The sequence below is a fragment of the Colossoma macropomum genome, unplaced genomic scaffold (assembly GCF_904425465.1).
Source record: "Colossoma macropomum unplaced genomic scaffold, Colossoma_macropomum, whole genome shotgun sequence".
NCBI lineage: Eukaryota > Metazoa > Chordata > Actinopteri > Characiformes > Serrasalmidae > Colossoma > Colossoma macropomum.
In genome coordinates, this window is record NW_023495332.1 from 15,513 (window position 1) to 31,197 (window position 15,685).

A 15,685-nucleotide genomic window follows, 5' to 3' on the forward strand; every position below is an offset into this window, starting at 1 on the left:
TTGAGAAACTGAAAGTGAGTCTCCTGAAAAGAATGGAAGCTTAAAGAGCGACATACTGAACACTCATATGATATAATATTTAGTTGTTGAAGCTTCTGTGTAATTTTCTGTTAAATATTTGTTTTCTGCTTTTTTTCCAGATGCTGAAAATGAGTAACTTGTACGTAATGACAGTCTTCACTGAGAAATGAAGGTACAACACTGCAAAACATCAACTCAACATATTATTGAAAACTTGTACAATAATACAATCATGTACATTGAATTTGACTGCCTTATATATGTGTATATATATGTATATATACATATATATATACACACACACACACCAATATACATATACATATATATATATATATATATATATGTGTGTGTGTGTGTGTGCGTGTGTATATATATATATATATATATACATAAATGTATAAAATGGTTCGAATATGTTAGTTTTTATGCTGTAATGTGTTGAGAACAAGGTTATGACAAAATTATTATTCCAATATCATCATATTCCAAAAGTGGAGATCAAACTTTGAGGCATATAACTGGACCAAGAGTCTAGAGTAGTAATAGTAGATTATTAACATTTATTATCACAAATGTTCTCAAATTGGTAATAAGTTAACGCACCCTCTACAGAGAGCACTGCAGCACCTAGCATGTCTATAAGAATTTCACAGAACACTTTGATAACATAGAAAACTGCATTAGGAAGGCATTTTCAACATGCCTATATATGCTTTATGAATTGTGAATATAAAGCTTTGAACAGTTGTATGCAAAAGTTTGGGCACCCCTGGTTAAATGGCGTGTAAATAAGTTAACACATCCTCTACAAAGAACACACTTCTGCACATTTTAATGCACATTTACTTTTATTTACTGAATTTAACACATTGGTGGAAAAAAAAAAAAACATAAAATGTGACCTGTGCAAAAGTCATGGTGCGTTTTATATTGAGTTATATTTAGTATATTTAGAGGGTGTTCATACCTGCTGAAGTTTGGTTAGTTTAATGTTTCTGGAGAGAAGGTAATGAGAGTGATTCTTAGTGCTTTGGCCTGTTTCATTATCTCCCATTTTTAGTGAGCTGATAAAGGCTTTGCTAGATTATGTGCGGCGCAAGGCCGTCTGTCTGAGCTCAGAACAATCTCTGAAGACCTTTCTCCATTGTTAGAGGTGGGTGGTGTGTCATTGGAGGACTTTTATATACAGTGACTGCTCTCAGATCATCAGTTTTGTGGATATCTCCAGCCCAGGATGATGGTTCCTCTACTGCTAGCTGCCTTGCTGCTCCTCCTCCAAAGCGCTGCAGCAGATCCCTCCAATGAACCGTAAGAACCTTCCTTTCTTCTCTTATTAGCTTGCGATTTTTCATTAGCAGAACTGGGCAGAAATCTAGTTGCATGCAAAAGTTTAAACTCCATCGGTCAAATTACATATTTTCTTCATTTTTCGATTGACAACAAGTTAACACATCTTCTACAGGGAACAAAACCAAAATCGAATTTTTAGGTCTTAGTGCAGAATTTCTATTTATTTGCTGAGTTTAACATTTTGGGGTAAAAAAAACGTAAAATGTGATGTTGCTTTTGCGCGGGCCGCATTGTGTGCGCCTCTTGCAGCACATAACAGTAACTGTGCATTGAAATGTGTAAAGCGTGTTCTCTGTAGAGGATGTGTTAACTTATTCACACTCAACACGTGTCATTTGACTGGGGTGCCAAAACTTTTGAATAAATTAGACTGTTGAATTGAAACTGAATTGATAACTATGAATATTTAGGAACAGTTTGGTTGCTAAGAAGCAAAAACTGAACGGCTCTTTTGTGGAAGCTAATAGCCAGTCAATTAGCATGACTGCATTTGCACAGTGCAAAATAGTGCTAAATGTGCTACACAAAACCAGTGTGAACTGAACTGAACCATTGGCTGTTAGCTTGCACTCATGGTTTATTAGCCATGTTAATATATTTCTTTAATAAACACTCTGATTCTTGTTCACTTGCCAAGAATGAATGAAAGCAAACGGCTCATATTAATTAGCATGACTGCATTATCGCTGCTGTCGGAAGAAAACCTCGTATCTCCATTTTTGTCGTTTTTCAGTTTTCAACATAATCTGAAAATGCATGTTGCCCTTTACATTGTCTGTAAATTTCATGATGAACAGACCAAAAGAAATGGCCCCCAAATTACTTGGAAAAATTCTGGTTCCATTGACGAGATATGAGGTTTTCTTCCGACAAAAGCGATATGCACAATGCAATCTAGTGCTAAACCATCGCTGAAAAAACAGCACAGCTGGTCTAGTGCTGGTCTGATGCTGGTTGATGCTGGTTTAGCTGGTCTTCCAGTTGGCTAATGCTGGTTGGCCAGCATACCAGCATCGAAACAGAATATATACTGGTTTTACTGGTGACCAGCCATTCTGGTCTATGCTGGTATATAAAAGTATGAATATTGGCTTGCGTTCACTGTCTGTTAGCCACATTAGCATGTTTACACTCTTACACTCTCATCCTTGTTCAGTTGCTAACGAAGAATGTGAGTGAAAAGCTCTTCTGTGGAAGCTTATAGTCACCAGTTAGCCTGAATTAACTCACACAGTGCTAACAGGGCTAAATTAACTATCCAAAAAATGCGAATTGAATTGAATTTATCTAGTGGCTAATAGCTTGTATTCCTTTTTAGGCACGATCACACGTTTCCTTAAACTATTCCTTCAATTAACTTGAAGGAATAGCTGTTGAGGAGTGTTAATTTAAGTTATTAACCATTAGTGGAAGTGAAAAGCTAATAGCCACCAGCTAGCATGACAGCATTTGTATAGTGTCTCATAGTTGCTTGTAGCTCGTCCGTTTTTTAAAGCATGTTTTTTCAAGCTTTTCTATTAATTTACACTCGTTCTTGTCCCCACTTCAGCATTTATATGTTGGCCGTCTCGTCCCAGCCAGTAGGGGGTACATCGGAGACGCTATGTGTTAATGTGTACCCCCTTCAAAAACCACTATCATTGATGGTGACGCTGGAACACAGCCAAAACAGCAGGATGCTCCTGAAGCAGAACGCCATCAAAAAAGACTTCTATCAGTGCCTTCCCTTCAAGGTCAGTAACGGTCATAGCCCACTATGAAGACTCAACATTTTACCAGCATGTCCTTCGTATCAAAATAGAATAAGCTGCAGCGTTAGAAAGGGTTCTCCAAGGTTCTTTGGGAAAATAAATAGCTATATATAGAACCATTGTGTTTTTTTTTGCATGGTTATCTGGTTCTTATCTATGATGGGAAGCCTGCTGTACAGTTCGTATGCAAAAGTTTGAGCACCCCTGGTCAAATTACATGTTGATTTTCTAAGTGAACACATCCTCTACAGAGAACACATATAAAATGCACATTTAGCAAGATGTGGCCTGTGCAAAAGTTATGGCACACTCTGTACTTTATGTTTTGCTTTTTTAAATTGTGTTAAACTCAGCAAATAGACAAAAACTGCACACTTAAACTGGATGTGTTAACAAGGCATGTCATTTTTTTAACCTTAAACAAATTTAAAGAAATGGTCAGTGAAAAGGATTCTGCTATTGTTACAAGTCATAGAAAGTCATAGAAGGACAGTACAGAAGCCTTTTTTTGCTTAGAGTGTGAACAGAAAATTTTGTAATACACACACACACACATATATGTACACACCGATCAGGCATGACATTCTGACCACCTCCTAATTCATTTTTAAACTGAACATGTTCCTACCTCTCCTAAAACAGGCCACTATGGTGCCTTTAAGACTGATGTACGTAAATGAGCTCTGTTTCGATTGGTTGCCCTGTATCGCACCATATTAGAGCTGAATAAAGCTGAAAGGGCGGAGCTGAACTATTGTAGGCCTAATAAGCTGAAACATGTAAATGAGTTGGATATTGTGGCATCACAAAAACACTGAATTAAAAATTGTGCACATTAAAGTTCAAATAAGAAACAGATGTGAATGATACAGATTGAAGTTTTAGCCACATTCATACAACATTTCAAACTTTTATATTAATTAAAAGAGAATAATTAGATTTTTTCTGATATGGGCCTTTTAAGCATTACGTGTAAATGATCACTGGCACTGACTGTAAACCTAAACTTCCCTTTTTTGCACATTTATCATTTTTTGACTGTGTTTCTGCTCTTCTGCAGGTTCCTGATGTAAACGTTGAGTCTGAGGCTTCCATTAACGTTCAGATCAGTGGAGAAAGTACGTTTCTGAACAAGACCACGAAGATCCTCATCAGACCTCCTGCTCAGTTGACCATCATTCAGACAGACAAACCCATCTACAAACCTGGACAAACAGGTAACTCAAGAAAACCAGCTGCCATATTAATTTATTTTGTTTATTTTTTGCACAGTTTGAGAAGCAGCCAGGCGTTTTTTACATCGTGTGAATGTTTTATGATGAACGGACGGATCTAAACACACATTTGAACAAAATATTTTACAGTAACATGCAGTAAAATTACGAAATCAGATCAGTTTCCTTCCCTGTTACTCTTTTAGAGATATGAGGTTAAGGGGAATTCCACCAATTTTTCCAAATTTCTACATAATGAAATAGTTAGAACATAAACAAAGACTTGGCTTTATTTGTGTTGTAGTCATGGCGACCCCTGGTTCCTATCACCACCACTGTAGAGAAATCTGAGTCTCTACTATTTCGCACCAAACCACTCTGAATGACTCTGTTTACACATCAAACACTGAATTATGCAGAGAATTAGAAAAATTGGTGGAATTCCCCTTTATAAAAAAGCTGCTCCACCTTCTTTTTGATGGTTACAAGTAATGTATGTATTTTTCTCCACAGTCAGATTCCGAATCGTCTCTCTGGATTCCAGTTTTCTCACCTATGAGCAGCAGGTATGACGACTCCAGTCATTTCTTTAATGTATTTTGCACTGTAAACTAAACTGTGCACAGAGAGTAACACACTATACTGCTGATTATAAACGCTTTTCTTTTCTTTCTCCTTCAGTTCCCAACAATAGAGCTGCAGGTATGGTGCAGTCATCAACTCTACAAACCTACAGACTGTATAATCCATCTATCTATGTTTCATTTTGTCTTTGTTTTGTTTCACTTCATTTTATTTTCTTTTTATTACTAACTTTTGCTTTTTTTAACCTTCAGATTTGATGCTTAAGCACTTTGAGCTGCTACATTGACATGGACATGTACACAAGCTGCTCTGTGAATTGATGATGATGATAATGATTAATATTATTATTATTAAATTTTAATTTTAAATAATTTTAGAGATTTCTGCAGTTTTCTTGCTAAATGTGATTCACTGTTACTGGCTGTTTTGAAGACTGTAGCTTGTGTAGTGTGTTTTTTCTTTTTCTTTTTTTAGGACCCTAACTTCAACCGTATTGGTCAGTGGTTGAACCAGTCGACGGTCAGCGGCATCCTGGATCTGTCCTATCCTATGAACACAGAGGCCCAACAGGGGTCGTACATCATCACTGCCTGGAACGGGAAAAACGAGGCGACCAGCCAAGACTTTGAAATCAAGGAATACGGTCAGACCGAGAAATGAGCTTCATTATTCAGATATTATGTGTTTAATTATCACAGTGTCCCATTTTATTATAAGGAATTAATTCGTTTTTAATAATTTGTTATAAGAATGTATATTAATATTACATTTAAGTACTATAGTTCAATATCTACCATACATTATGCAAAATCTATTCTGAATTATTCAGTCACTAATGAAAATTATTCAGTATCTACTGTGAGTTATTTAGTATCTACTATAAATAATTCAGTATCTACTGTGACTTATTCAGTATCTACTATACGTTATTCAGTATGTACTCTGAATTATTCAGTATTTACTCTGAATTATTCAGTATATACTATGAATTAGTCAGTATCTACTATGAATTAGTCAGTATCTACTATGAATTATTCAGTATCTACTATAAATTATTCAGTATTTACTATGAATTATTCAGCATCTACTGTGAATTATTTAGTATCTACTATGAAACTGTTCCAAAATTTGTGTAGTTCCCACATACAAGCAACCACAGCTTTGTGTTGTTATTAAACAATTAAAGGGATTCCTTATAAATGAATATTTGTCTGTTTATTAATTTAGTTTCTTCTAAATTATGTTTGCCCTCTTTTGCAGTTCTACCAAAGTTTGAGGTGATTGTCAAGCTTCCTCCAGTCGTAACGGTTCTGGACAAGCAGGCCACTCTGAACGTTTGTGCCAAGTAAGTGATATTTAAAGCGGCCTAAACGAACTGAAACACCTGCCATTATAAATTTACTTGTTGCTGTGGGGTAAAAAAACGGCGTCATTCACCAATAGCTTCCCAAGTTCTCAAGAACACATTTAAGAAAAAAACGTCCTAAGAAAAAGTCTAGATTCATGACGAGTTCTTAAAGCACAGAACTGTTCTCACCTTTGTGCTCTTGAGTGTGTGTAGACTCTGTTCTTACCTAAGAACAAATCCCAAATAAGAAAACACTATATATATATTTTATATATATATATATTATAATTATATATATATATGTATGTCAGAATATAATGAAGACTCCAGGTGGGTTTGAATCCATGATTCCCGTTTACTCAGAACACAGTATCAAAAATCACAAAAACCAGAATAGATCACAACACAGCAAAGTAGTGATGGCACCCTTGAATCTGAAGCTTCGAGGCGTGTGTCAAAAAAAATGACACCCATTGCTTCGAATCAGTGTGTCGGTGCTTGATTCGTTCTACAACGATCATGTGACCAATGACGTCCGAAGCTTCATTTCGGCACACAACCACGTGACTGCTTCGGGAAAAGATTCAAAAGCAGCAAAGCCGGGGGCGCGCTTCGAGGGTCGTTCAGAGTGAGTGAGTGAGTGAGTGAGTGAGTGAGATGAGAGAGTGAGAGAGAGAGAGAGATACTGAAACACAGATGAATAAATTTATTTTAATACATTACTGTTTTATGTATTGTAGCAGAATACATTATTCATCCATCAAAGTTTTCTGCCAAACCCTGGATGTGTGTACCCAAATCAGCAATGAGATACTGAAGACACGCACAACAATTTAGTTTTATTGTTTTTTTTTTATTTAAACAACAAATGCCATTGTTGTAATGCACTCGAACACAGTTTTAAAAGCTGTAAAACAGATGTTCGCCAGATTCATGAAGCACTTTGAGGTTTTGGCCACCAGATGGCACTAATGTGCACTGTGTCATGAAGCTTCGAGTAATGAACCATTTTTCGACACAGTAAGGAGGACAGATTCAGAGCTTCAGAGCTTCATTTTGCCATCACTACAGCAAAGGTACCAAAGGGAGTTCAAGAAACAGAGTCAAAAAGTTCAGAACAGGGTCCAGGCAATCCAAAAAATCAGATTAGAAAAAACAAGGCTTGGTACACAGATGAACCGGCAATACATTGTAGAGATCCAGTGTGAGTGAAGGTCCTTATAAAGGGAGGTTAATGAGCTGCAGGTGAGACAGGGCAAGGTGTCAATAGGGAGCAAGTCAATGCTCAGGTGAGGCTGACCTCTGGTGACGAAGGCGGGTATTGCACCTGACACAGAAAGTTAGTGAAAACTGCATAAGTGGGTTTTAAGAAGACATTTCTTCTCACGAACGGTTGGAGAATGAGACCCATTGTTTCTCCATAAAAGTAACATTCAAGCTGTGCTCATATAAAATTAGACGCTTCGTAGATGCTCAGTCTATTTTTAACTGACATTCAACTAAATATCTATTAAATGCAACTGAAATTGAAGTTGCATGTGAAACATTCTATTAAATCTGTCCCTAACCCTAAACCTAACCTCAAGGCTAAGCCTACACCAACACCAACTCCTAAACCTAACCTTAACCATAATGTTGTTGATAATCAACTGAGTATCACAAGAGTGTTTGTTATTAATATAAGTATCTGTAGATCATCTACAGGGGACCATCCAAATATAGTGTGACCAAAATATTAAAGCCTTGCCATGATTTTGTTTCGGACAGGTTTAGTTTCTAAGTTGTTAAAGGAAATTGTGGGATGCACGACGCAAGACTGGACTGAGTTTCTTCTGCACCAAAACTATAACATGCTATAAATGCTATTTACATAGGTATGCAAAAGTTTGAACACCCCTGGTCAAAATACATGTTTTGTGAAAGTAAGACAACACATCCTCTAGAGGGCACACACAGCATTTTTCTGCTAATTGTAGAGCACAATTTCTATTTTTTACCACATTGGAAAAAAATACAACATATAAAATGTACCAGAACTTTTTGCACAGGCCATACTTTATGTTAGACCCCCCCACCCGACCTTTGTTATGTTCGAATCAGCAAATAAAAAGTAACTGTGCATTCAAATGTGCAGAAGTGTATCTCTGTAGAGGACGTGTTCACTTATTTCCACTTAGAAAATCAATAAATACATGAAATTTGACCAGGAGTGCCCAAACTTTTGCAAACAACTGTTTTAAGCGTTACATTAACAATTCATAACGCAAAATAAAAATGACTATAAAGTGTTAATATTATTTTTTCAATTAATATTTATGGGAATGTTTAAAATCCCTCCTCAGTGCCCTTTAATATATGATGTATGTGTTCTGTGAGATTCTTATGGACGTGCTAGTTGCTGCAGTGGTCAGTGGTGATATGTTTGTTACTCCTGTTGTACCTTTTTTGTTTCCTATGCTGGCAGCTATACGTATGGGAAGCCTGTGAGTGGCTCTGTGAAGGCGGAGGTGTGCCGTAAACGCTTCACCTTCTGGTGGATCAGGCCTGAAAACAACCAGACAACCTTGGACATCTGCAAAACATATTCCATGACGGTTAGTCAACAAAGTTATACCTGCAGTCAAAATTTCAGAAGAGAGCTCTGAAAAAATATTTCTAAACCATTTATGCAACTTTTGATAAGAACCCGGTTTGAGGAAATCTGCATGCTTTTCTTTATTGTGGTGCTATTGTTGTTATTATTATTATTATTATTATTATCTACTTGATAAAGAACTGAAGAATTCATTGTATGTAGTTCTTTTCAAAAAGAGTTATATATAGCACCAAATATGAGTCATAGAACCTGTTTCGGTGCTCTATACACTGTTAGAAATAAAGGTTCTGTGCAGGTACATTTTTTATTCATTAAGATAAAAACATTGTAAATGTTCCCTCAAAGGTACAACAGTGGATTTAAGGTCCAGTTGTGAACCTTAAATAAGTTTTTCCAGGTGAAAAGTTCATATTTGTACCTTTTCATAACCGAATGTTTTAAAACAGAACAGTAAAATAAAGCCTGGAGACGAGACGGGGTGTGTGGAGTCAGTACAGCTTAGAACATATCATTTCAGTGGATTATGGTTCAGTTATGTTCCCTGACTAAAGGTACTGAGATGAACCCTTGATGGGAACCACTTCAGTGACAAGACGGGCACTGCCCCAGTGACAGTTTAGAACCTTTTTTTCTGAGAGTGTAGCGTATAATATATATAAAATATATATGTATTTTATAGTGTATATGTATACGCTAGTGAAGTACATACACTTGTGTTAAAAAAATACATTATATATGTCAATGTGCTGGACATTCTGCTCTCGTTTTTTCTCAGACTGATAAGACGGGCTGTGGATCTACTGTTGTGAATCTGATGGAGTTCGCAGTGACTGAAACACAGTATGAAGACGTTGTTAGTGTGGTGTGTGAGGTGGAGGAGTATGGCACTGGTAAATTCTCCTCAACATCACTCTGCTTAATGTCAGTAATGAATAAATGAGCTCTGATTGAACACAGATGTCTAACAGTTCTGTGTTCCCTCTCCAGGGGTGGTCCTGAAGGGGTCTGGCAGCATGACTGTCACTAGCGACATTGTCACAGTTACCTTTGTGGATGCTCCTCAGGCCTTTAAGCTTGGGATGAGCTACAGAGGAAAGGTAATAAAGGAAGGCGTGTAAGTGGAAAGACCCTTTTAAAACTTGGGATAATGCGGTAAGTAGGGCTGGGCAATAAAACGATAATTATTGCGATTTAACTTTTCTCGATAGAACAATAAGAACTGTTTAATAATTTTCGATATAATAGACCATTATCACACGTCCACATTCTAGCGAAAGCCCTGGTGGCGCTTTCTACTGCAAGGAAAGCGACACTACTCTGCTGTCGCCAGGAGAGGGCACACTTGCAAGTTTTTCGACATGATTAGGAAGGAAGGGGTAAAATAAGTCACTAAATATACTTTAGCAATATCTGAAACGTGGAGTTATATATACCCTGTTTGAGTGGAGTGACCAGTGATCTGTTCTCCTGTGACCAAGTCTGAGTGAGGAGATCAGTGGCGTAACTGTACTGAACTACAGTGAACTCACCTCTTTCTGTACAGCCTAACCAGCTTTGTCCGAGCCAGCTCATGTCTGCTGTTCATACTAAGCTGACGTTGTTGAGAAACTAAACAGTTTAGCTCTGTTTTTGGCCACTTGTTTAGCATTTGTAACGGGATAGCCGAGCACTCGTCACCAGACAGCTAAAAATAATCTGTTTTCTTTCTTAAATTATGACTTTTACAAAAACTGCAGCTGTGCTTTTCCAGCTGATAAAAACAGCTCACCAGACCCTTTCTCCCACTGTCCCCTGAGAGACTTGTGAAATGTTCCACTGGTTCGTGAGTGTTTGTCATGTTCTGACCATAAAGGATAGTTTAAAACCACAGTTAACCACCCAGGAGCAAAACTCAGCCTTCAAACTTGAAAGAAATAATGATTTGACATTTATCGTGATATGTATCGATAGCGAACGATATGAATTTTGTTTATCGTGATAACATTTTGCCCATATCGCCGAGCTCTAGTGATAAGCTTTAGTTTACAGACCTTTAAGGTCTACGTTTGACAACGCTGATGTTTATTTGATGTTGCAGTTAAGCTTTATTCCAGTCGTCGTATTGTCATGCCACTGCTTGTTGCTATTACATTATGCTTTTTTATTAAAATCTCATTGGTATATCAATAAAGTCACATGGTTAAAGATTAGCATTGGTTTGATCTAAATAACTGACATTTGTCCCACCTTGATTTATTAAAGCTCATCTTTTGGTTTGTTTGTTTTTCAGTCTGTGTTGATGACGTTTGTCTCCTGTTTCATTAGGTTAAAGCTACTGGTCCAGACTCCAGTCCTGTCAAAGGTGCATCAGTGTTTCTAACAGTGAGGTACGGCGGAAACAAAAATGTGACCTGGACAGTAGTCACAGATGTCAACGGCACTGCCCCCTTCAGCCTAAACACGCTTCTGTGGGGGTCAGAAGCAGTTTCTTTGGAGGTGAGTGATTGTAGCTTTATTGTGAAAGGCGCTGGCCCCTTAAATGTCCAGGGCCCACCAGCAGGCCCAAAGTTTTAGTACACACTTCTGTAATCTAAGAATAGCTCAGCCAGTTTGCACTGAAGTCCCTGTGGTTGCTGAATAATAAGCCTTAGTATGTAATAAGCCTGAGATTTTAAACTCTATACTGTTCTATATGTACTCTATGGTAACTCTACACTACACTACTCTACTCTGTACAACATTTAGACGTAATTCTTTATTTTTATGTTATATTGTGGGTCGGCGAGGAATAAGACACTGGAGACGTGGCACATAAGGGCAAGTGCTCTTTTATTGAACATCAACTACTCCACAGCCCATATAGCACCAAAAAGCGTTCTTCTATTCTTCTAATATCAACCTTGTAACAATAGAAGAACCCTTTATGGCGCTATATAGAACCCTTTTCAAAAGGATTCTATATAGAACCATACACAACACATTTCCCATCAATCTGAAAACCATTTCACCATGCAAATCATGTAAAGGGTTCTTTGAGTGTTCATGGTTCTACATGGAATTATTTTCTCTACTAACGAGCCCCTCTTTTTTAAAAGGTGAATAAACATAAGAATCCATGATTTGTTGGTTCTCTTGAGCCTTTATTTAACTGACAAAAGTACAACGAAATGACATGAATGTCTGACCAAGTTGATCGCATTTTGTAAATATAAACAAATTTCGAATATGATTTTACAAAACTTTTCAGAAATAGTGTTTGTATTTCTGTCTACGTGTTCGAGTTACATGTAGATGATTGGTGAGAACAGAATTGTCCTTGGTGCCTGTAGTGTTTTGCCTTAATGTACGTTTTCTGTCCTGTTTCTATCTGCAGTTGCACATCTGAACACCGTTTTTCTTCTATATTCTTAAACAGGCTTCATATCAAAAGGTGCAGGAACAGCAAGAAAGCGCTGATAATGTGCGCATACCAAACTATCCCACTGCGTACTACTGGGTCCAGCCTTTCTACTCCAAGAGCAAAAGCTTCCTGGAGCTGCAGCCTTCGCCAGACGCGTTGAGCTGTGCTAAACCCGCCGTTGTGGAGGCTCAGTACATCATACAGGGCAAAGAGATTAAACCAGGCCAGCGGTCCCTGGACTTCTTCTACATGGTACCTGCTAAGGAAATGTTTTTATATACATCTTCCGAATATGTATCAAATCTCAGATTTGCAGTGTGTGCGCCCTCAGTGCTGCGAAGTGTAAATAGGTTAATGCATCCTTTACAGAGAACACATGTCTGCACAGTTTAAGGCACAATCTCTGCTTATTTGCTGTTATAAACAAACAATTTTTTTCCAAAATGTTAAACTTAGCAGATAAACAAATTATGTGCTAAAATCTAACATATATGTACATATATGATTATGCAATAGTTAGTTCCGGCCATGCAAGCTGATTGGTTGAGAAGTGTTGTAACCGTACTGTTATTTCACCATAACATCACGTTTTTTTCACAAACACTGTATCACTCTGCTAAGACGCCATTGCTAAGCAATGAGTTTGACAGCTGTAGGATTTGAACGTTTTTACTTCTTTGCGCACTGTGGACACTTTTAAGATCACATTTGACCGACAGCCGATTTGGTCAGACTCTGAAGATGAGACGACACTAAATTCCCAAACTGTCATCACCACTGAGCAGCTTTTCAGTTGGCAGCTGTGACAGAAGAACAGCTAAACAACCTGGAATCAGCCAGAAATGAACCTGATACCATTCGCCAAACGTGTAGTTTCGTCTTCAGAGTCTGACCAAATCAGACTGAGCCATAAAACTGACCCAATAAAAAACAAAAAAGCTGCTCAGTGGTGATGACAGTTTGGGAATTGCAAGTGAATTATTAATATAAGCAAACTGATGGTGTGGGAACAAGCCTTATATCTCCATGTACACACACACATATATATATATATATATATATGTATATATATATTTGTATATATATGTGACAGGCTCAGGCAGCCGTGCCAGAATGTCATGAAGAACGAACCAGTATCGGATGAAATGGTCCTAAATCTTTTTACATTAACTTATATATGATTGTTTCGATTTGATTTTTGGAGATGTGAGGTTTTGTTCCCCCCTAGAATGAGTGTATATATTGCTGTACATTGGATTAACAGCTTAAATAACTGATTAACTCTTTACCTGTTTGTGCAGGTGATGTCCAAAGGCAGCTTGGCTCAGTACGGACATCTTTCAGCAGCCATGAAAAAAGGAACAGGTCTGTTTAACTCACTCTTCATCCACAACAAGATATTATAACATTTAAAATGAATAAATGCTGGACAAATCCAGTACATTACCACCCCATTAGCAGGCCTGTGTGTTAACAGGTTGGTACTTATTCCCACTTAGAAAATCTAGAAAACGTCATTTGCACAGGACTATACATACTGTGTATCTCCCTCGCTTTCTGTCTTGACAGTGAACAAAGGGAAGCTGAGGTTTTCACTGCAGAAGATGGATGCTTTGGCTCCGTATGCTCAGGTGGTGGTGTACACTGTGCTCCCGAGCGGAGAGGCTGTGGCCGACAGCAAGGATTTCCCCATTCAGCTGTGCCTGACCAACAAGGTGAGGACTGGAAATTACACTGATCAGATTACTTGTCTTAAAAAAAGTGCTGGATTATTCTGTTCATTTTAAAAGGCCAGTATTGTGGAACCACAGGAGTCCTAAAGGGCTATGGAGTTATTTTTACACCACTTTTCCATAAAAACAAGTTATTTTCATTTATTTTGAGATTTTGAGTTATATATGTCAGTTCCTCAACACAACGGATGTTTTTTTTCAAGATCTCAAGATACACCAATCAGGCATAACATTATGACCACCTCCTTGTTTCTACGCTCATTGTCCATTTTATCAGCTCCACTTACTATATAGGTGCACTTTGTAGTTCTACAGTTACAGACTGTAGTCCATCTGTTTCTCTGATACTTTGTCAGCCCCCTTTTACCCTGATCTTCAGTGGTCAGGACCCCCATGGACCCTCACAGAGCAGGTACTATTTGGGTGGTGGATCATTCTCAGCACTGCAGTAGCAGTGGTGGTGTGTTAGTGTGTGTTGCGCTGGTCTGAGTGGATCAGACCCTTTTTTTTTTATTTGCAAATATTGTCACTTATTTCAAGAAATAATGCAGATTATTGTGTGTTTTCATGGAATTATGCTTAAAACAAGTATAGTTGTAGTACAGTCTGCTCTTTCTTGTGGTTCCTCAGGTGTCTTTGACGTTCCCCTCTCCTACGGAGCTCCCCGGGGGTCAGACGTCCCTCATCCTGAAAGCTCAGCCCGGGTCACTGTGCTCTGTGAAGGCCATTGATCGGAGTGTGCTGCTGCTGAAACCAGAGAAGGAGCTGAACCTTGAATTTGTAAGTTCAAACTGGAACAAACTTGTTTTAAAGGCAAGAAAGCCCGACATCGGGACAATTCTTTATAATGACTGTTGTTTGCAAACCTTTGGCCTGCAGTGTGAATGCCCTTTAATATTTACAAGTAGTTACAATTCCATCCATCATCTAAACCGCTTATCCTTCTGGGTCGCGGTGGGGTGCTGGAGCCTATCCCAGCTGTCATTGGGCGGAAGGCAGGATACACCCTGGACAGGTCGCCAGTCCATCGCAGGGCAGACAGACAGACATACACATTCACACACACACTCACACCTAGGGGCAATTTAGCACCTTCAATCGGCCTGACTGTATGTTTTTGGACTGTGGGAGGAAACCGGAGTACCCGGAGGAAACCCACGCAGACACGGGGAGAACAGGCCAATTGTCATATATTTGCACTGAACACAAATATAGACATTTTATTTACTATCCAAAACCACCAGTGAACCTACACAAGTCTTCTATGAGTTTTTATATGGAATGTTGATGATGCATGTGTAATAGGGACAACACTCTGCATGTAACCTTCTGCCATGAATGTATTCAAATAAATAGATTAAGAAGACATTTTAGGCCAAACCTCTATCACAAAACTATCGATTAACAATGTTTTAGGCATCAGACAGCGTAGATCTAACCGTTTTGTATAATAACTTTCTCTGAGGGACCTTTTAGAGGTGATAAACCCCTCAGAAATCTGGTTTCTATCACCACCGCTGTCAGTAAGTTTCTCTAGAACAGAGCATTTCACACCAAACCACTCTGAATGATTTTGTTTAAATCTTAACAATTTAATTATGTGGAACTTTTAAAAACTTGGTGGAGTTACCCTTTAAGTCCAAATGATTCATTATTCAGCGCCAAGAAAACAGAAAACAGACATTTCAATATTGAGAAATGGAGG

At 38.1% G+C, this 15,685-nt stretch overlaps 1 protein-coding gene across 1 annotated transcript in view; it reads left to right on the forward strand.

The window, feature by feature from the left end:
• Positions 1–1,239: 1,239 nt before the first annotated feature.
• Positions 1,240–15,685, forward strand: part of LOC118801803 (alpha-2-macroglobulin-like protein 1) — a 36,399-nt gene continuing 21,953 nt past the window's right edge. Inside the window, exons 1-15 of the mRNA XM_036562174.1 lie at positions 1,240–1,332; positions 2,924–3,107; positions 4,186–4,342; positions 4,853–4,905; positions 5,021–5,041; positions 5,399–5,567; positions 6,185–6,269; positions 8,737–8,866; positions 9,644–9,758; positions 9,856–9,965; positions 11,173–11,343; positions 12,263–12,499; positions 13,549–13,612; positions 13,817–13,962; positions 14,611–14,760. Of these exons, the coding sequence (XP_036418067.1) occupies positions 1,259–1,332; positions 2,924–3,107; positions 4,186–4,342; positions 4,853–4,905; positions 5,021–5,041; positions 5,399–5,567; positions 6,185–6,269; positions 8,737–8,866; positions 9,644–9,758; positions 9,856–9,965; positions 11,173–11,343; positions 12,263–12,499; positions 13,549–13,612; positions 13,817–13,962; positions 14,611–14,760 (1,866 nt within the window). The 5' untranslated portion in view covers positions 1,240–1,258. The remainder of the gene's footprint in view (positions 1,333–2,923; positions 3,108–4,185; positions 4,343–4,852; positions 4,906–5,020; positions 5,042–5,398; positions 5,568–6,184; positions 6,270–8,736; positions 8,867–9,643; positions 9,759–9,855; positions 9,966–11,172; positions 11,344–12,262; positions 12,500–13,548; positions 13,613–13,816; positions 13,963–14,610; positions 14,761–15,685) is intronic.